The sequence below is a fragment of the Natator depressus genome, chromosome 10, assembly GCF_965152275.1.
Source record: "Natator depressus isolate rNatDep1 chromosome 10, rNatDep2.hap1, whole genome shotgun sequence".
Taxonomy (NCBI): Eukaryota; Metazoa; Chordata; order Testudines; family Cheloniidae; genus Natator; species Natator depressus.
In genome coordinates, this window is record NC_134243.1 from 69,420,213 (window position 1) to 69,439,011 (window position 18,799).

Consider the following 18,799-nt stretch of genomic DNA (forward strand, 5'->3'; position numbering starts at 1 on the left):
ACCAAGGCTGCGGAGGAGTCGTTAGCAGCGCCGCCTTGGCGGAAAGATGGCGGCGGCCATAGAGTGACCGGACGGCGGAGGCGCCGGGACCCGCTGCGGCCCGGAGAGGTGAGGAGACGCGCGACGCCCACCAGCGTCCCCGGCTTCTGCCGCCGCACGCCCATCCCGGGGCCCCGCAGCGCCCCGGCGTCTGGAAACCGCTACCTCCGTCTGCCGGGGCGCCCAGGGCCCCCTAACCCTGTGAGCCTCCCACCCCCGGGCCCTGACGCTGGGGCCGCCTCCGGGGGAGCCTCCCGCGCCCCCTGTTCTCAGCAGGTATCTCCAGTGCACCTCGCCTCTGGGTTACCCTTGCGGCGCCCTGCACTCCTAGGAGACCCCCTGACATTCCCCCCCCGCGACACGTTCCGGTGTAGGATCGTGCTGCTCCCTGTCCACTACAGTGGCCTCTGTGTTTCCTTCCCTCCCAGGGAACGATGAAGTGATGGATCATGACGCTCCAACCATCAGGCCCCGCAGAATCCAGAACCAGAACGTCATCCACCGTCTGGAGCGCCGCAGGATCAGCTCTGGTAAGGCCGGCACCCACTGGCACCAGGTCCGGGTCTTCCACCAGAATGTCTTCCCCAACTTTACTGTGGTCAACGTTGAGAAGCCGCCCTGCTTCCTGCGCAAGTTCTCCCCCGATGGGCGCTACTTCATTGCTTTCTCCTCGGACCAGACCTCCCTGGAGATCTATGAGTATCAGGGCTGCCAGGCAGCAGAGGATCTCCTACAGGGTTATGAGGGAGAGATCTTGGCCAATGGCAATGACCAAAGATCTGTCAACATCCGTGGGAGGCTCTTTGAACGTTTCTTCGTCTTGCTTCATATCACTAACGTGGCCTCCAATGGCGAGCACTTGAACCGCGAGTGCAGTTTGTTCACAGATGACTGTCGCTATGTAATCGTTGGCTCTGCTGCCTACCTGCCCGAGGAACCTCATCCCCCATTTTTTGAGGTTTATCGCAACAGTGAGTCGGTGACCCCTAATCCCAGGTCCCCTTTAGAGGACTATTCTCTGCATATCATAGATCTTCACACAGGTAGACTGTGTGACACAAGGACATTCAAATGTGACAAAGTCATCTTGTCTCACAACCAGGGCCTATACCTGTATAAGAATATCTTGGCTATTCTCTCTGTGCAGCAGCAGACTATTCATGTCTTTCAGGTGACGCCTGAGGGCACATTCATTGATGTACGGACTATAGGTCGCTTCTGCTATGAGGACGATCTCCTGACCCTGTCCGCTGTCTATCCAGAAGTGCAGCGAGACACTCAGACAGGGATGGCAAACCCGTACAAAGAGCCCTTCATAAATTCTCTGAAACACAGACTGTTGGTGTACCTGTGGAGGAGGGCAGAGCAGGATGGGAGTGCAATGGCAAAAAGGAGGTTCTTCCAGTACTTTGATCAGCTGAGGCAGCTGCGCATGTGGAAAATGCAGCTGTTGGATGAGAGCCATCTGTTTATTAAATACACCAGTGAAGATGTGGTCACATTGCGGGTGACAGACCCTTCACAGGTAGGGCCTGTCCTTTTTGGGCAGCTTATTGCTTTGTTGAGGTTATTCTCATGCAGATAAATACTGTAAACTGCATTTCTGGTCTAAGTGCTGATTTGGGTCTTTGAGTGTTGGGTAGAAATGTTCTGTTAGGACCTACACAGTATATAATTTGGATCCTGTTGTGAGGGGCCTTGGTGGTATCTTTGATGGGATTCAGTAAGATTCCCCCTCTCTGTGTCAAAACTTCATAGAAATTAGAAAGAGAGAAGACCAATGTGGTTATCCAATTCCGTCTTCCCGCAAATGCAGGATCGTTTCCTGTACTACACTTATTGGTGCTTTGCCCAGTCTGTTGTTGTTTTTTTAGTAGTCAGGATCAGGGACCTATGATGTCTGGCATTGTACAAATACAGGCTGAAAAATAGTCTCTGTCCTGATGAGCATACAATCTGATTATAAATGTCCCAAGTGACAGTATTTCTACTTCCCTTGGGTGACTATTCCACAGTTTAATGGAAATTTTTCTTAATTTCTTCCAGTTATTCCTAATTATATTCAAATGCTACCCTTTTTTCCATCTTTGGTAAATATACCCTTCAGTTACCTGTTGAGAGTCATCCAGTCATTTCCCCGTCAGATGTCTTACACAAACTATACAAAAAGAAAAGGGAGTACTTGTGGCACCTTAGAGACTAACCAATTTATACAAACTATACAATTAGTCCTTTAATTTAGCTTCTTATTTCAACCCCTCCAGCCTGCTGATCATTTTGTTCCTTTTCCCCACTCTCACCAGTTTCTTTCTGTTGAAGGGTGCCCAGAACTAAACAGTGCTTCAGAGGCAGTCATGCCAGAGTAATATAAAGAAAGGACTGTTAATTTCCCTACTCTGGGTCTACAGACTCTGCATGTGCCACCCCAAACTGACCTTTTTTTCTTGCCATATTGTACTGCATAGTTGGATCTCTAAGCCATTACTGCTTTCCAGATGCTTCTTTCCTATTAGGTATGTATGTTTGAGTATTTTTCAGATGTAATGACATTTTTCAAGCTGAATCTCACTTTTTCTGCTTAAATTCTAATCTCTCAAAGCCTCTTACTATCTTTGTCCTGGATGGTATTTGCAACTCCCAATTATTCCTGGGAGAATTCTGCACCAAAAAATTAAGAATTCTGCACACAATATTTTAAAATTCTGGAAATGTTATTTGTCAAAATCACGCCAGTTTCAATTATTTTGGTAGTTTATTTCAAAATACCTGTCAGCAACTATGTCTGTAACAATACAGACGACAAAAAAAATTCAGGAAATGGTTTTTGACAAATAGATTCCCTACTAGGCATAAAGAAAAGGAGTACTTGTGGCACCTTAGAGACTAACCAATTTATTTGAGCATAAGCTTTCGTGATATTAATACAGAACTTTGAGTAACAATTCATTTAAAGTACAATTCAGAAATGTATTTCCCGCACCCCTCCAGAGCAGTGCAAAGGCTTTGGGAAGTTGGGGGTAATGGAGGAGCTGAGGGAGAGGGAAGTAATTGCTGGGAAGGAGCCTAGGAGAGAATCTGGAGTGTTGTTGGGTATGGGTGGGGGAAGTATGGAACAAGGTGTTTTTCTGGAGGGGGGGCAATTGTTAGGGAGTTGGGGAGCCTCCCCCAGGCAGACCCTGGCTGACTACTAGCCTTTCCCATTCAATCAGGTACATCTGCCCCTGTCCTTGTGTGTCCCTGCACCCCCACTCCTCATTCAGCCAGGCATATCTGCAAATGTGCCCGTGTGGTCCTGCACCCCCACTCCCCTCTTTCCCCATGTGTCCCTGCATGCTAACTCAGCTATGCATAGCTGCCCTGTCTCCATGTGTCCCTGCACCCCCCACTTCCCATTCAGCCAGGTATAGCTGCCCGTATCCCCCTGTGGCCCTGCATCACCATTCCCATTCAGCCCCTGGGTCAATGTTGTCACCCCACTAGCTCCTGTACCCAATCTGTCTCCCCTCACTAGCTCTTATGAACCCCAGTCTGCGTGACCCCTTGCAGCAGCCCCATGTGCCCCATTTTCTGTCTCCCCCCCCCACCCCATTCCATGCCTCCTTACCTGACTCTGCAGGCAGTGTTCTGTGAGGAAGACAGCATCTGCCCCCTCCCTCTCTATGGTTGGCTGTTCCTGCTCATGAGCCAGTTGTCCTCTCTTCTGACAGCACATCAGCCCCTGGTGGGCAAAAGATGTAATTGTAGCGTGACTCCTCACATGACTTCCCTTTGCCTTCCTGTCAGAATCAATTATTTTGCGGGGGAAAAAAAATCTGCGGAGGACATTAATTCTTCACTTGTGTAGTGGTGCAGACTTCCCCCAATTTAGTATCATCTGCTATCTCTAATTAAAATGTTGTTTACTCCTGTTTCCAGGTCGGTAATGAAGTTAAATCAGACCAGCTCTAATGCCTATCTCTGTGGTAGACATCCTTTACCGCTCTGTCCCCACCATAACACGTTTGTCATTGCCTTTTTTCCTAGAGATCTTCAGTTTTCAATCCATGTGAGATTGGTCTGAGACTACTTTAAGTTTTTTAATCTATTTAATTCCTTTCATCTGCTTATTTTATAATTCTATTAAAAATGTCTGGCAAGAACTCTTTCTAAACTTGCAGTGCTGCTCATTGCTCACTGTTCTGTTTCCTCCCCGCCCCCCCTTCAATATTTGTCCCATTGTTTTTCAAGGGCTAGAAGTTGGAATGAATGGATGTTAACTGTCCACTTTGAAGCTTTCTTTGTGTGTTACTTCTTCCATTGTGCGCATACATTAATCTGCTGTAGATCGTGTGCACTGTTTATTATTGTAAAGTAGTTGAGGATTGAGTGTCTTTTGTAAAAGCAGCATTGAAATATTTGTCTAACAAATACACATAAACAACATGGATATTGCAAAGATATTAAAACCTTTGTCCAAGTGGGTTGCAATTTGGGAGGTTTTGGGGCCCACTTTACTGCTGCTGGAGTCTTGAGCCCTGTCAGTGGCCAAAAATATCATAAGCCTTCCTGATTCGGTGAATGCAACCAGTTCTCTTGGATCTGGACTTTGACAGGCATCTGTGACTGGTCACTGCAATGCTCTCTAGAATGCTTCCATTTGAAGACCACTTAGACTTCACAGCTAATGCAGATTGTGGCTGGCTTGAAGCTGCAGAGGCAGGCAGCAGACTACACTAGTTCCTCAGGAGATGAACTTAGCTTCCCCTTTGTTTCTGGGTCCACTTCCAGATATTGACTTTGATCTGTGAAGCTCTGTGTAGGTTCTGGCAGTCTGATCAGCTGAGGCATTCAAGATAACTGGTTAACAGGTTCTAGATTTAAGCACCTGTGGCAACTGTTCTGTGTGTAGGGCTCTCAGTTGTGGAAAGTCTTCCCCTTACTTCTGATTTGAGGGAGCTAGAGCTTATTGACAATTAGGCCCATCTCCTAGGGTTTCCATGAGGAGCGGTTGGTGAATTGGTATTTAGGGTACTGGTTTTTTTGGTGCATTGAGAGGGAAAAATTAAGCTTTTAATTTTTATTAAAACTCACTAAAAGGTTGTTTTTCAAATGTTGTACACGAAGCCTGAGTTTTGATAAACACATTTATGCATCTTAATAAACAAGAAGTCGTACAAAGTAAAGCAAAAATGGTCACGTTTTAGATCTGCCAACCTGGCCACAAGGTCCCTTCTTCATGCTCTGCCACTTCCACTGCTCTTGGATGGTTTCTATGGCAGCTGTAGCAGGGTTCTATATTTAGTGAAAATTCTGTTCTTTCCTCTGCACTTGAGCCTGCACTTGTTTGTTTGTTTATGCAGTGAGGCCTAAAATTATGATCCAGTTGAATATCTATGGCTGGTTTATTTCCCCCACACACACACACTTCTTAGGATCTGAGCTTTAAATTGGCAGTGACATGGACCAGATGATTTAGTAGGTTTTTCCTATCTCAATCGTCTGATTAACGCCAGCACGAGTAGTGGGAACCTATACTGAAAGTATGGAAGATGAATTTTCAGTTATTCAGATGGGTCGAGATATGACGCGTTCTATGGAAATACTATGTTTTTCTCAATAGCTATGTGGTTACCTAACTTATGCCAAGTATAGCATAACATCCTACCCAGGAACTACAAGTGGCTTTAAAACATAATTTGAGAAAAGTTTCTCTGGTTTAGCACATTCTATAGACACATAATTACAGTAAATATAGAGATCCCTGTAAAAGAAATATCTTATAATTGTAATTTTGCAATCTTTAAAGTGGTAAATATTTGTACAGGAATGAATCGAGGGTAGTCAAGCCCTTCTTCCCTCTGCACTCCAATCCTATAGCCCAGAAGGACTTTTTTTTTTTCAGGAGGTGGTGATTTAGCTAATAGTTCAGGTGATTGGGAGTAATATGTGGGTATTTGGCAACCACCCGTTTCCCCCATTTTCTGAATAGTCTAAGTACAATGTGTCAGTAACAGCTCCCTTGAGAGAGAAAACTGGACAGCATGGACCAACTTCTCCAAAACCAACACAATTCTTTAACAAGCCATGGGCTTGGTATAGTGATAGTCTAAACTCTGTCCCATTTTGAGAGACCCATCTGAGTTCTTTCCTCCTTCTTCTTCTCCCCAGCCCACAAATTATCCTATAGGGTGAAGTCTTGAGGTGTGTCTGCAGCTGGGCTTTTTTGTAAAATGAGGCCAGTCGTGCATTGTGAGTATAGCAAGGTGGAGTCTATAGGTTGGGAATATGTTCAGAGCTTCCCCAAGCATCTAATATATATGGAAATCCTAAGGTCTGAGTTCATCTGGATTTACAAAGGTGCTACTCTGTTGTTATATGTTGTTAGAGGTCACGCATGTGACTGGTATCTGGGTTTGGGACGGGGTGGCAAAACTGTGGCTCGCAAGCCACATGCAGCTCTTTTACCATTAAAGTGCAGCTCGCAGAGCCCACTATGCCCCCTCATTCTTCACCTACCAGACTGGGGGAGGAGAGGAAGCTCAGGACCTCTGCCTTTTTAGTGGGATGGTACAGTAGGGGCTTCTGTCCAGCGGGGAGGTGGGTCTTGGGGCATCAGCCCTGCAGGGCACACCTGGCAGGGCTTGGGGTTTCAGCAGGAGCCAGGCTGAAGCCCCAACCCTGGCTCCCAGCAGGTGTGCTCCGGCATTTGAACTCCTGAAGATTGTTGTATGTGGCTCTGAAGGCCAGTAAATTTGGACATCCCTGGTTTGAGAGTTAGTGTCTGTAGCGATTGAGTAACCTTATCTAGGGAAAGATTTATTGCAGAAGTACCTGACTCATGTTTTGGATTTACAATGGCACCTGGAAATTCTTGGATAAGAGTGTCAGTATTAAAAAGAAATAGTTATTGTCCTTCACACTTTCATTTCTATAATGGGTAAAACTTTTGCAGGCAATGTTGGAACACAATGCACTAAAAATATCTCATCTCTGCATGCTGGAAATATTAAGAGGGGGAAAACGGTAAATGCCCCCCAAAAAGCTCTCAGCTCTTCACATACAAGAAAAATAATTTGTTGCCAGCTAGCACCTGGTTTAAAATCACTTCCCCAGCAGGAAAGAAAATTAAATCTGCCACTTTAAAAAGCATTTTATATTTGGTGAAAAGTGAGGAAGAGAAAACAGAAATATTGACGTCCAGTTTGAAATGAAAAATTGAAAGTGCATTTAGTTCCCTTCATAAATACACTGTCGTGAATAGGCTGGATAATCTGGTACCCTCTGAGGTATTTGAATAGCATAATGAATTTGTATAGTGAATGTGAGATTCTCCTACATTGCAGAGTAATCATGGGTAGTCTTTTGTGTGTGTGTGTATGTGGGGGGAGGGATTCCCAACTAACATAGACACTGTATTGTCTGTCTGCACTCTGTTGGAAAACCACTAACTCTGCTACTCTCTGCAGCCTTCATTCTTTGTTGTGTACAACATGGTGACCACAGAGGTTATTGCTGTGTTCGAGAACACTTCGGATGAGCTACTGGAACTCTTTGAGAACTTCTGTGACCTCTTCAGGAATGCCACCCTGCACAGTGAGGCTGTTCAATTTCCCTGCTCAGCTTCCAGTAACAACTTTGCCAGACAGATCCAGCGCCGGTGAGCCATTCGGAGCATGCCTTATACCATATGGGTACATGCTCAACACTGCCAGCCAAAGGCCAGTATCAAATAGCGGTGGCAACCTTGAGAAACATAGCTCATTAGTGACTGACCTGGTGTATGAGTCCATTCTGAACATGGCACATCTCACCACAGCCTTATGGTTCTGAAATGTGCTGAAAACTCAAGGCTGAGGCAGGGTACGCCTGGTTCTGTATTCCACATTCACTGTCTTGTTTGGTCTGCCATGTAAATGGTAGACCAAGGCTAGAAAATATACAGAGGACAATCTAAGCACCCAACCCTAGGGAGAAAGATTTCTGAGGGAAGCATGCTGCCAGCACACCTTGTGCTGTGACTTCCTTTGGGGCTGTTTAAGTGATGGTCTCTGAGTAGTTAGGGCCCAAAACTAGGATTTGTTAAACCAAAAATGTCACCACATTTGGGATTTATTTTGCCAGACAGGTTTCCCCAAATGTAATATGAATAAAACTGTGTGTTTATGGCATTTTCTGCAATTTCAGCAAAAAGTATGCTGTTCCTTTTTTCAGTGGGACCTTCCTTTCCAGTGTGAGAGTAAAACTGACCAGTCTAGTGTCACAGTGAAGGTGGAGGGAGAGATAAAAGTAAATCAGGCTTCTAAAATTCTTTTAAATAGACTAAAGTCATGTGAGTAATGCAGGTGGTGGTGTTTCTAAAATGTGGTCCTAGGAATATGTGGTGATGTACCCAAGTGTGCCAGAGCCTTTTGTACTTCCCACAACTTATTTAACTTCAGCAGAACTATATAGTGACCATTGCTGCCATTGCTTATAGGGGAGACTTCTGTTGATTCAAGTTGTTGAATCCATGCAAGTGAAGGAGACTTAGTCGTCTTGTATATTTCCATAACTCCCACTGGAGATTCCTTACTGCTTGTGAGAGACAGAACTTAATGCCAACATATGAAGTGCGGCTCTTGTTTTGTAGCTGAAACCAGAGGCAAAAACCTCTTCAGCCTTCTGCTTGGTGGTCAGAGCCTATAACGGGGCTGGTTATAGGGTTGGTATGGTGCTTATTAGATAAGTAAACACAATAGGCCCTTGCCCTGAGAGTTTACAGTCCAGTATAAACTGTTCCTGATAAGTTGCTCTTATACCGCTGGTCTCATAAAAGTTGGATCTCACCAGCAGAAATCTCAGATTCTGCTTACTAACTTGTAAAGAAGAAAAACTCCAATCCAGATCAATCTTCTCACAGGAAAGAACTTTTCAGACTGTGCTGAGCTAAACAGCTGCAGGCTTCTTTCTTCAAGGTTCTTCTTCTTCTACAGTTTCTTCCCTTTATGCAATCAAAACATAATGGCTGGGGAGAGATGGATTCCCAAGTCCTCCTTTAACCTCAGGAATTCAGCTGTTATAGCACACCCTTCAGGCTTCACTTACAATGTTTACAATCTTTGCAATAAAACCTGGATTGATTGATAAGCTGCTAATCCATCTTTCCCCGTTTCTGATCTGTACATTTCCAGTACTGCTGGGCAGCTGTAGCCAGACCTTGTGGAATGACAAGTTCCTATCCACTTGTCAGTCCATAGTTCCAAAGCAGAATAGAACACTGGTAAAAGGTCACCAGAATTGAGACTGATGGTGTATTAGATGAAATACAGCTTCTGAATTTAGTAGTACTAGTTTTTAAACTGCTGCTGTTTTGATTTTTATCTCTGTCCTTTTCGAACACTAATGTATCTACATTGTGCCATTTACCTGTGTGCTTTGCAAATAAAATCTGTCTCTTTGTATGCTCCAGGTTTAAGGACACTATTGTGAATGCAAAGTATGGAGGGCACACAGAGGCTGTGCGGAGGCTGCTGGGTCAGCTCCCAATCAGCGCTCAGTCCTACAGTGGCAGTCCTTACCTTGACCTCTCCCTCTTCAGTTATGATGACAAGTGGGTGTCAGTCATGGAACGGCCAAAGACATGTGGAGATCACCCCATCAGGTATGAAGAAGAGTCAGAAAATTGCACATGGCTAGGACTGAATGTGTGTTTCTCAGAAATGTACATGTGTCTCGACTGTGTCTCAGACTGAAGTGTACATATAGGGCTGTTTGCCTTTTCCCCTCCTCTGTCCCATTCCAGCAAAGTCCTTGTGTAAATTATTCCAGAGAGACCAGTAAATTAGGAAGCTCTGCCTTTCCTCTCCTATGGACTGTGCCTATTTTACATACACACATTTACATTCGGCTCTTTCAAAATTGGAGTTGAGGCGCATTGGCCATGTTGAGAGGCAGAAATGGGTAGCGAAACTTGAACAGCCTTTTATATGAACATTAAATTCCTCCTCTTCCCAGACTCCAGCCTTCTGCTATATGACAGCCAGCATGCTATGGTTGCAATGTATGAGTTTGCTTTGCCACGTCAAGAAAATGCTCATTTTGGGAGGTGGGGCTGGCAAGCACTTATACAGGTCTGATTTGTTTAAATATCTTTATATGTTATCCATAACGTTCACAGCAGGGTTTGACTGTCTTCATACTCCGTTGTCTGTAATGCACACTGAGAAACTTAGACACCAAAGTCATCTTTCACTATGAACTTTATTCCTCTTCATTTAACAAACACTGGAGTCCGTGGTCCCCTTTCCCCTATCGTCCCTTGTGTTTCTCATTAATTGGAAACCTATAATGCATAAGAAACTTGCTTGCACAGCAGAAGCTTTGGTCAGACCTAAGGGCGATTCTTCTTATTTCTGTCTGTACCTTATTAACAGGACTGTGCCTAACCTTGAAAGTAGGGAGGTTTGCAATGCTCCTTGCAGACTAACAGGTGGTGCTTGCACATTTCTATCTTGGGCATGCACAAATTGTTTCTGTCTATTGGCCACAGCAATGGATTTCAAGAATAGCTGTTTGGATTCTGGCACTTCCCCCACCAGATTCAAAACGTCTTAAGGAAGATCATACTTTGGGCCTAACTGTGCTGAGTGTCCCAAGGCAGAAAACTGCACAGCTCTTAGTGCTTGAAGAGCAAAATAAATCCTACATTTTGTGAACAAAGAGAGAGATCGAAGAGTTGATCCTGTGCTCTGTGACTGCCCTGAGGTTGGTGTCTTGATCTGCCCAGAGAGATGGGAAACAGGTCGCAACCACCAACTTTATTGCTGTCTACAGTATTCCCTCCTGCACCATGCACATGACACCTATCTAAGATTTGGGAACTTTTGACCATCCATACACACACAATCCCCAAATCATAGCTATTTAATTGATTTCTCGTGTATGGTTTGGTTTGATCTCAAACTCTGTGCAGTCTGCAGAGAAATATCTGCTTCTTTTCCTGTCACTGTACTTGATGTTCAGAGATCTCACTGGGTGGTGTTTGTCCGCATCTGCCAACATTTGTGCCACTTCTACAGACAAAAGGGAGTAGGACTGCAGACATTTGCTATGGTCACGTCTTCTGTAATAAACAAAGCAAACTACCACCTTCCCTCTCTCCCCTGAGTAGACGTGTAGCTTTGCGCTTTAGAAGATCAGGTTATAAAATGCCAGAGTCAATCAGGACTTGAATAGGGGTTTGGAGCTGTTGGGGGGGCTCCTGCTTCCCAGCTGCCTGCTTATAGTATGTAGGGCAATTCAATAGCAGAAGTAACCCTTAACCCTTGAACAGCTGGAAAAGTGCTGCCGTGTTTCTCTCACACAAGACAGTGATTAATAAAATACAACAGCGGCCCATCATGCAGAAATCGGTTTTGAAATAAAGACGCATTAGCTTTATTTTCTCTCTACTGGTAATGTAGGATTTATAGTGACAGTTCCATGCACCTGGCTTTGGCACAGAGCCCATCAGCAGCCCAAGATACACTCAATCTATATTTTATTTTCTTCTACGCCATACATGGTTTGAGGTCCCATAGTTGTGTCCTGCACCGACTCGGCACCCACTCATGTTGCCTTTAGCTTACCTCCTCCTCACTCTTGTTTTTACTGTCTCTCTTCCCCTGGAAGGCTGCAGCAGCCCTCTCTCTCAGCTGCTGGAGTGGTTAACATCCTGCTTCCTGGCCTCTTTGCTGATGGAATGGCTTCAGGGCCTTTTCCCCAATATCTGTTTACAAGCGGCTTGGCAGCAAACTCACAGCAGGGAACCACAAAGCTTGTGGGGGAGATGCATGGGCTGCCAAATCCTTAACACAGCAACTTCTGTGTTAGGGGGTTAAATCTTGTAAATCTAAAGAGTTAATAAGGAGCCTACAGAAATGGTCTGCAGGTAAATTTACCATTTTTGTACAATTTGAAAAGCCTGGTCTTGTTGTTTTTATTGACACAAGGTCTTATATTTCAGTGCCTAGTTTATCCACAGAGTGAGAGTCCATGGAAATGGCCTCTGATTGCAGAGCACTATACCAAACTGAGCACAACAGATTACCTGAGATTACAGGGAGCTCATCTTGAGTGTGTTTAAATTACATTGAATTGTGAAAAGAGGAGCAGCGCATAGGCCATGTTTTAGTTAGAAACCAACCCCCCACATGCCTAGTTCTGTGTAGGAGGGAGCTTTTTAGAAAGCCAGCTACTTCTAGATGATCATAATGGTCCCTTCTGACCTTAGTATCTATGAATCTAAGATTGTAACTCTTTTGCTTCATTCTTATGTGTAATCGGCATGCCAGCTGGTTGGCATTCTTATTCAGGTGAGGAGGGAGATTGGAGAGGAGAATGGTGCTCTAGAAAAATGCAAGGAATTTAGCAATTCCTTAAGTGCATTATCAAAACCTGGAGGGTGTCTGATATTGAAAGAATCTGTCTGGAGCCATTGCTGCCAGCCTAAGAGCTGTGAGTGCATCAGGCTAGCAGGTGGTGTTGGGAAGAATGTGCTCTGATACAAAAGCAATTTTGAGCTGAAACCAGCGGCAAATGCAAACAACCAAAAGCTACAAGGCAGGAAGGAAACGGAAACCGATAGGGACAGAATGACCAGCACGAGTCTGTGCTCGGAAAAAGGTCCTAGTAGTTTTGGTTTCCAAATTATCTGAAGAACCCACTGAAGTATTGGGTGGAAGGTGAAGTTGCAGAGATCATTGTGTTCTGATAGAGATGTAGGGGGTGCAGCTTGAAACAGCATAACTCTTGGACATGGAGAGGAGTTCCTCCACAACACAGGAAAGATCAAACAAACAAAGGAGGGCTAGGCAGAACTCCCTTTAGAGGCAGCCAATACTGCTCTGCTTATGGGCCAGAAAGTCAGTGGAGAGCAATGTCCACTTCTTACCTGAGCCACATTGCAGAGCACTTCAGGTTTGGGGAGCAAGGGTCCTATCTGAGTCTCAGAGGTGGATCTCTGCATGGTAGTATATTGGATGATTTCTTTCCCTTTCCAGATCACCCAGACTTGCTGTGATCACTGCATTTGGCCATTAAGCCAAACATCTCCCATAGTCATAATAGAAGTTACACATGAGCAAATGAGAAAACAGACCCATAAATTTTAAACAGCCTTCGCTCTCCAACTGTGAGAATGTGTTGTCTCTCTCCTGTTCTACCAAAAAGACTTCACAACACCACATTGCTGTTATGTGACTTGGCTACTCACACATCATGTCCCCTCGCTGTATCCCCATTCAGAAGATGTAGGAGAGCTACTGGAATTGACTTGCTCTAGGGTTCCTTAAACTACTTTACAGCCAGACTTCACAGTCACTTGCAGATTTTCAGTGAAAACTGTCAATGTAAGATACATTTGCTCATGTGTAACTCCCATTATGACCATGGGAGATGTTACAGTGGGATGGTAGGGAGCCAGTATGTATTTTATTAGGGATAAACCCTTTTATTCTAACTGTGGATCCTGAAATCGGAGCCCGCAAGAGTGAAATACAGCTCTTTGCAAGAGGCTTCTCTCTTGCAATTGCAAGAGGCAATAAAATTAGTTAAAAAGTTAGAGATTAAAAACTTCTACCCAGGAAGGGACTTTCCCTACACGACCTTCCATCATTTGTATTGCTTAGTCAATGCTACGTATTGGCCAGGGCAGGCTGAGTCTATCGCGCCATCTTGCCAGCATGCCTTTGGGTAAATACGAGGGATGGAATAATGAGCAGCCATCAGTGGCACCTGTCCCTTTTCATGCAGAGTTCAAGATGGCAAAAACAGTGAGCAGGAATAGACGTAATCAGCATTCTCTGTTTCTCTTCCTTACAGATTTTATGCCAGGGATTCTGGCCTCCTGAAGTTTGAAATCCAAGCAGGACTCTTGGGCCGACCCATCAATCACACAGTACGACGCTTGGTTGCATTCACCTTTCACCCCTTTGAGCCCTTTGCTATCTCGGTGCAGCGGACTAATGCAGAGTATGTTGTTAATTTCCACATGAGGCACAGCTGCACATAGTACAATACTGGGCTGGGACAGCTGTTGTCATCATGGACACACCAAAGCTGGACACTCATGCCTTCTAGGAAACCAAACCATTGCTCACCTAAGGAACCTGACCTGGAAGCCCTAACCAACCAGCATTGTTCCCCAGCATCTGCAGCTGGCACTCGCAAGCCATTGAAAGAGAATCCCATTATGCTTCTGAAGAAGCCATCTTGATCGGAGATTAGTCTTGTGACCATTTCTTTCTATAGATACCATCCAGTTCATATTGCCAAAGCCCCTTGTTGCATTAAATCCTGTCTTTTCCCATAACTATTGGTGAACAAAATGTAGCTGAGAAACCTTGCCTGTTTCCCCAAGAAGTGTCGTCTTTTCTCTCGCTTTGTCTGCTTTGTGATAGCAAAGGCAGAGTTCTCCAACACTCCTTCTGTACTGGTGCCCTTCCATCTAGTAAAGACAAGTAGTCCATCTTACAGAGCGAGAATAGAAGCCATGGTGGTGGGTTTTTTTTAAAAATTTGTACCTTCACTGTTATGAGGAAATGAAACTAGCTCTTGTGATTCACACAGTGCACTCAAGCCACGTCAATATGCAGGGCATTAGGGGAGAAAGGTCTCTGTTATTGGGGAGGTCTAGTAGTTAGAGCAGGTCACTGGAAGCAGGGGAGATGATTTCTGTTCCTGACTCTTATGCAAGTCACTTAATCTTTGTGCCTTAGTTTCCAACCGTAAAATGAGGATGTGACTGAGCCACCTTCTGTAAAGAACTTTGAGCCCCTCAGATGAAAGGTGGCAAGTACAAAGGGAGGGAAACCAGAACAGCTGACTGTATGCCTAATGTGTGAGCTGGTGGGTAGCTAGCAGCAGGAATGCACGAGAGAGGCTTGGAACTTGAGAGCAGCTTTCTCTTTGGTGCCTCAGTTAGGGAAAAGCACTGCATGGACCAGGAATGTGTCTCCAGGGGTGTGTCGTCCTCTTCCCTCACCCTGTTTCTGCTGACAGGGTGGGAAAGAACCAGCCCCAGTCTTTGGTGCACGCCAGGTACATAAATGTGGAGAATGTCTGACTTGTGGCATCCTTGTCTTTCCCATGACTACTATGTGATGCCTCAAACTGTAAGGTTATAGTCACCGGGGATAACAGAGTTAGACCTGAGAGAGCTGATTCCATAGTGTCTGCATCTGTTTGACACTAGAATGTGGCTGTACTTGCCTTTCCCCTGCAGTTAGAGGACAGCTAGGCTGGATTTTGCACTGGGAGAAGGAGAGACTTGGATTCATTTGTATTGCTGGGAGCTTGTAGCCGAAGGTTTGACTTTGCTGACTTAATGCTGCCTGTCCTCTCCTGCTTTACACCCTATTCTCTGTGAGAACTGGGGGTTAGGTGGTAAGGGGTGCCAATGGGTGACTCCCTGGGATTGAAGCACATCTTGCTGGTGTGTTGCTGTATACTTGAAGCAAGATTGACTTCTACATTGTCTGAGATGTCTGCAAAATGAGCTGCTGGACTTGAATCCAGAAGATGTGCACCTAAATGCCTCTGGGTCTAAGCTTGTGCAGGCTTATAAAAATGCTGGCCCTGCCTTGATCTGAAGACCACTTCATTGTTTGCTGCATTTGTACTACAAGGTAGCACATGGGCTTTCTCAAAACGTGTGCATACCAAAAATGTGCATGTTGCTAGGGAATGTTGTCATCTTAGGCAAACACGGGGCTGGTGAAAGGTGCTGGATTGACACTGGAGACTGCTGTTCTCTGATGCACATGATGGGCCGTGACAGGGCACTGTCCTTGAGGGCGCCCCCCTCGAAGGAAAGCCCTTCAGACTAAAAGCCCATTCATATCTGCTGAAGGTACCAAAAAGGGGGCCAGTTGTGGGTAATGTTGTCGCCACTTGTCTGCTCAGAAAGTCCTGAGGTCACAAGCTCATCTCACATATCACTGAATAGCCATCAGATAATCTTATTTTTGTCACTATTGACCTGGGCAAGGTTTGGATACCTCACCTAGATGTGACAGGCTCCACATCCCACACCAGATTCTTTGAGCCATCCTGTCCTTTGGATGTTTACAGCCCTCAGTGTAGTTCTTTTGCTCTATCTTCCTTTCTTCTCTCCTCCCAAACATAACCCCATCTCAACACTATAACGCAGTTTTTGTATAAGGATCTCAAAGCACTCTTACAAAAGTATTACTGCCATTTTGCAGATGGTGAAATTGAGACTCAGATGAAATAATTCATATGACCTTGTGTAAACTGAGTATCGAATTGACTTCCAGTTGTAACCAGTAGTCCATCCGCATCTGTGCAGGATTGCTAAGGGCTTTCAAAGCCGGGCTATGGAAAATGTAGTCCTAGGGCAAGAATACATATTTCTTTGTCTTCTTTCCCAGGGTATTTGTGTTGATGGGAAGTTTCTCGGGGCTGCAACAAATGACTCCAGGTTGGGAGGCCACTTGCTGGGGGAAGTGTCAGGACATGCATGCAGTAGTGCCTCATTCCTCTCCAGCCCAGAACACTATTTCATGGTTTTAGAATCTTTCACCTACAATCTGTTTCTCAAATTCTTTCTATTAAAGCTCTGAGCAGGGAGTCTTTGCATATTGTCTCCTGCTTGATAAAACGCACTGTATCTGATAGATAACTGAGTTACCTGCTTCCTCTCTCACCAAAACTTCACTCTTCATTACCCTTTTCCATTGTTAATGTATCTTTCTGTCTTTCCCAAAAGTTCTCAGCAGTTCCCATTAACTCCTTAATGCCACAAGCTAGCATTCCTTCACCCTGGAGCTCCAGATGGGGTAGAGCCGTGCTTCAAAATATCTCCACTTTCTGTTGATACCGTTTCCTTTAAGTGATATAAGTAACAACTATATTCACAGCTCTCCCACTAAATTGTGTAATCTCAGGCGAGTCACTTCCCCTCCCTCTGCCTCAGTTTCCTTATCTGTAAAAGGAGATGATGTGGACTCACTTTTGTAAAGCACTTTCAGTTCTGTGGATGAAAAGTATCAGGTAAGTGCTAAATATTGCTTTAATGTGTTTCTGGAGGCACAGATTGATGGTTGTGAGGAGTATGAATGCCTTGGTGCAGCACTGTAGATTCTATGGCTGGGGCTGCTACATTTTGTATCTAGTGAAGGATTAAGGTTACCACAGGAGTGTGTTGAAAGAAAAGCCTGTTTCATTCTCATGCTTGAAATTTTGATTCTTTTATTTAAGAAACAAGAAGTGCGGGTGTAGGGGCGGGACATATATTTTCTATCTAATATTTTTACTAGGTTAGGATGAAAACTTGTTAGCAACACAAGATAAATACCAGAATAAAGAAGAACTTGTTTCATGAGTCTGACTTGTATCCTCTTTCCAAGATCTCCTACCAGATATCAGTGGTAACTTAAATCCTTTCATTAAGAAAAAACAGGGTGCATTTGTCTTGAGGAGTCATGACCTATATGTGTAGGAGGGTCTGCATAAGTCTAGGATATTAATTCATTGTGCTGAAGTTTCACCTTAGAGCGGTTAAGATGTCCATACAAATGAGTCTGTAGGAGCAATGGTGTGAGCTAATGACAAAGGTGGGACGCACTTCTCTCTTCCACTTTGGTGTTCAAGTTGCCAGCCCAACTTGTGAACATAGACTTTTTCCTTCTGCCTGTTCCTAAGGCCTCATCCTATGGCTATTTTATCTCCTTTCCCCGAGACATTAACACAGGGGCTGTCAAAATTTTTGGTCTGAGGGCCGCATTGGGTTTCGGAAATTATATGGCAGGCCAGTTAGAGGAGGCTGTGCCTCCCCAAACAGCCAGGCATGGCCTGGCCCCGCCCCCTGCTTCTTGCCCCCTGACACCCCCCGCCCCGGGACTCCTGCCCCATCCAACCCCCCCATTCCCTGATGGACCCCCCCAGGACCCCTGCCCCATCCACCCCACCTGCTCCCTGTCCCCTGACTGCCCCCCGCCGCCCCATCCAACCCCTCCTCTCATTCCTGACTGTCCCCCCAGGACCCCTGCCCCATCCAACCATCCCTTTTCCCGGTCCCCTGACTGCCCCCCGCCGCCCTTGAACCCCCCCCATTCCCCACCCTCTGACCTCCCTGACTACCCCTCCCCTCCGAACTCCCCTGCCCTCTATCCAAACCCCCCCCCCCGCTCCCTGCCCCCTTACTATGCTATCTGGAGCACCAGTAGCTGGCAGCGCTACAGCCACGCCAGCGTGCGCCACAGAGCACCGGGTCAGGCCGGGCTCTGCAGCTGCGCTGCCCCACCGAACAGAGCATTGTGCCGGCGATGCAGTGAGCTGAGGCTGTGGGGGAACAGCACGGGAGGGGCCAGGAGCTCAGGGGCCAGGCAGGACGGTCACGTGGGCCAGAGTTTGCCCACCTCTGCATTAATGTGAAAGTTAAGCCAATGTGAGTGGCTTTGCAGGGCTGTCACCAACTCTTTTCACTGTGGGCCTGTCATAAATATAAAGGGAAGGGTAAACACCTTTAAATCCCTCCTGGCCAGAGGAAAAACCCTTTCACCTGTAAAGGGTTAAGAAGCTAGGATAAATTCGCTGGCACCTGACGAAAATGACCAATGAGTAGACAAGATGCTTTCAAAGCTGGAGGTGGGGGAGAAACAAAGGTTCTCTCTGTCTGTGTGTTGCCTTTGCCGGGACCAGAGCAGGAATGCAGGTCAGAACTCCTGTAGAGGGCTAATAAGCAATCTAGCTAGATATGCGTTAGATTCTGTTTTGTTTAAATGGCTGATAAAATAAGTTG

At 45.6% G+C, this 18,799-nt stretch overlaps 1 protein-coding gene across 1 annotated transcript; it reads left to right on the forward strand.

The window, feature by feature from the left end:
• Nucleotides 1–26: 26 nt before the first annotated feature.
• On the forward strand, nt 27–17,791 carry DET1 (DET1 partner of COP1 E3 ubiquitin ligase). The gene is made up of 5 exons (XM_074966483.1): nt 27–108; nt 468–1,564; nt 7,485–7,675; nt 9,467–9,658; nt 13,858–17,791. Exons 2-5 carry the CDS (start codon nt 482–484, stop codon nt 14,045–14,047), a joined length of 1,656 nt encoding a protein of 551 aa, XP_074822584.1. The 5' UTR covers nt 27–108; nt 468–481; the 3' UTR covers nt 14,048–17,791.
• Nucleotides 17,792–18,799: the final 1,008 nt, after the last annotated feature.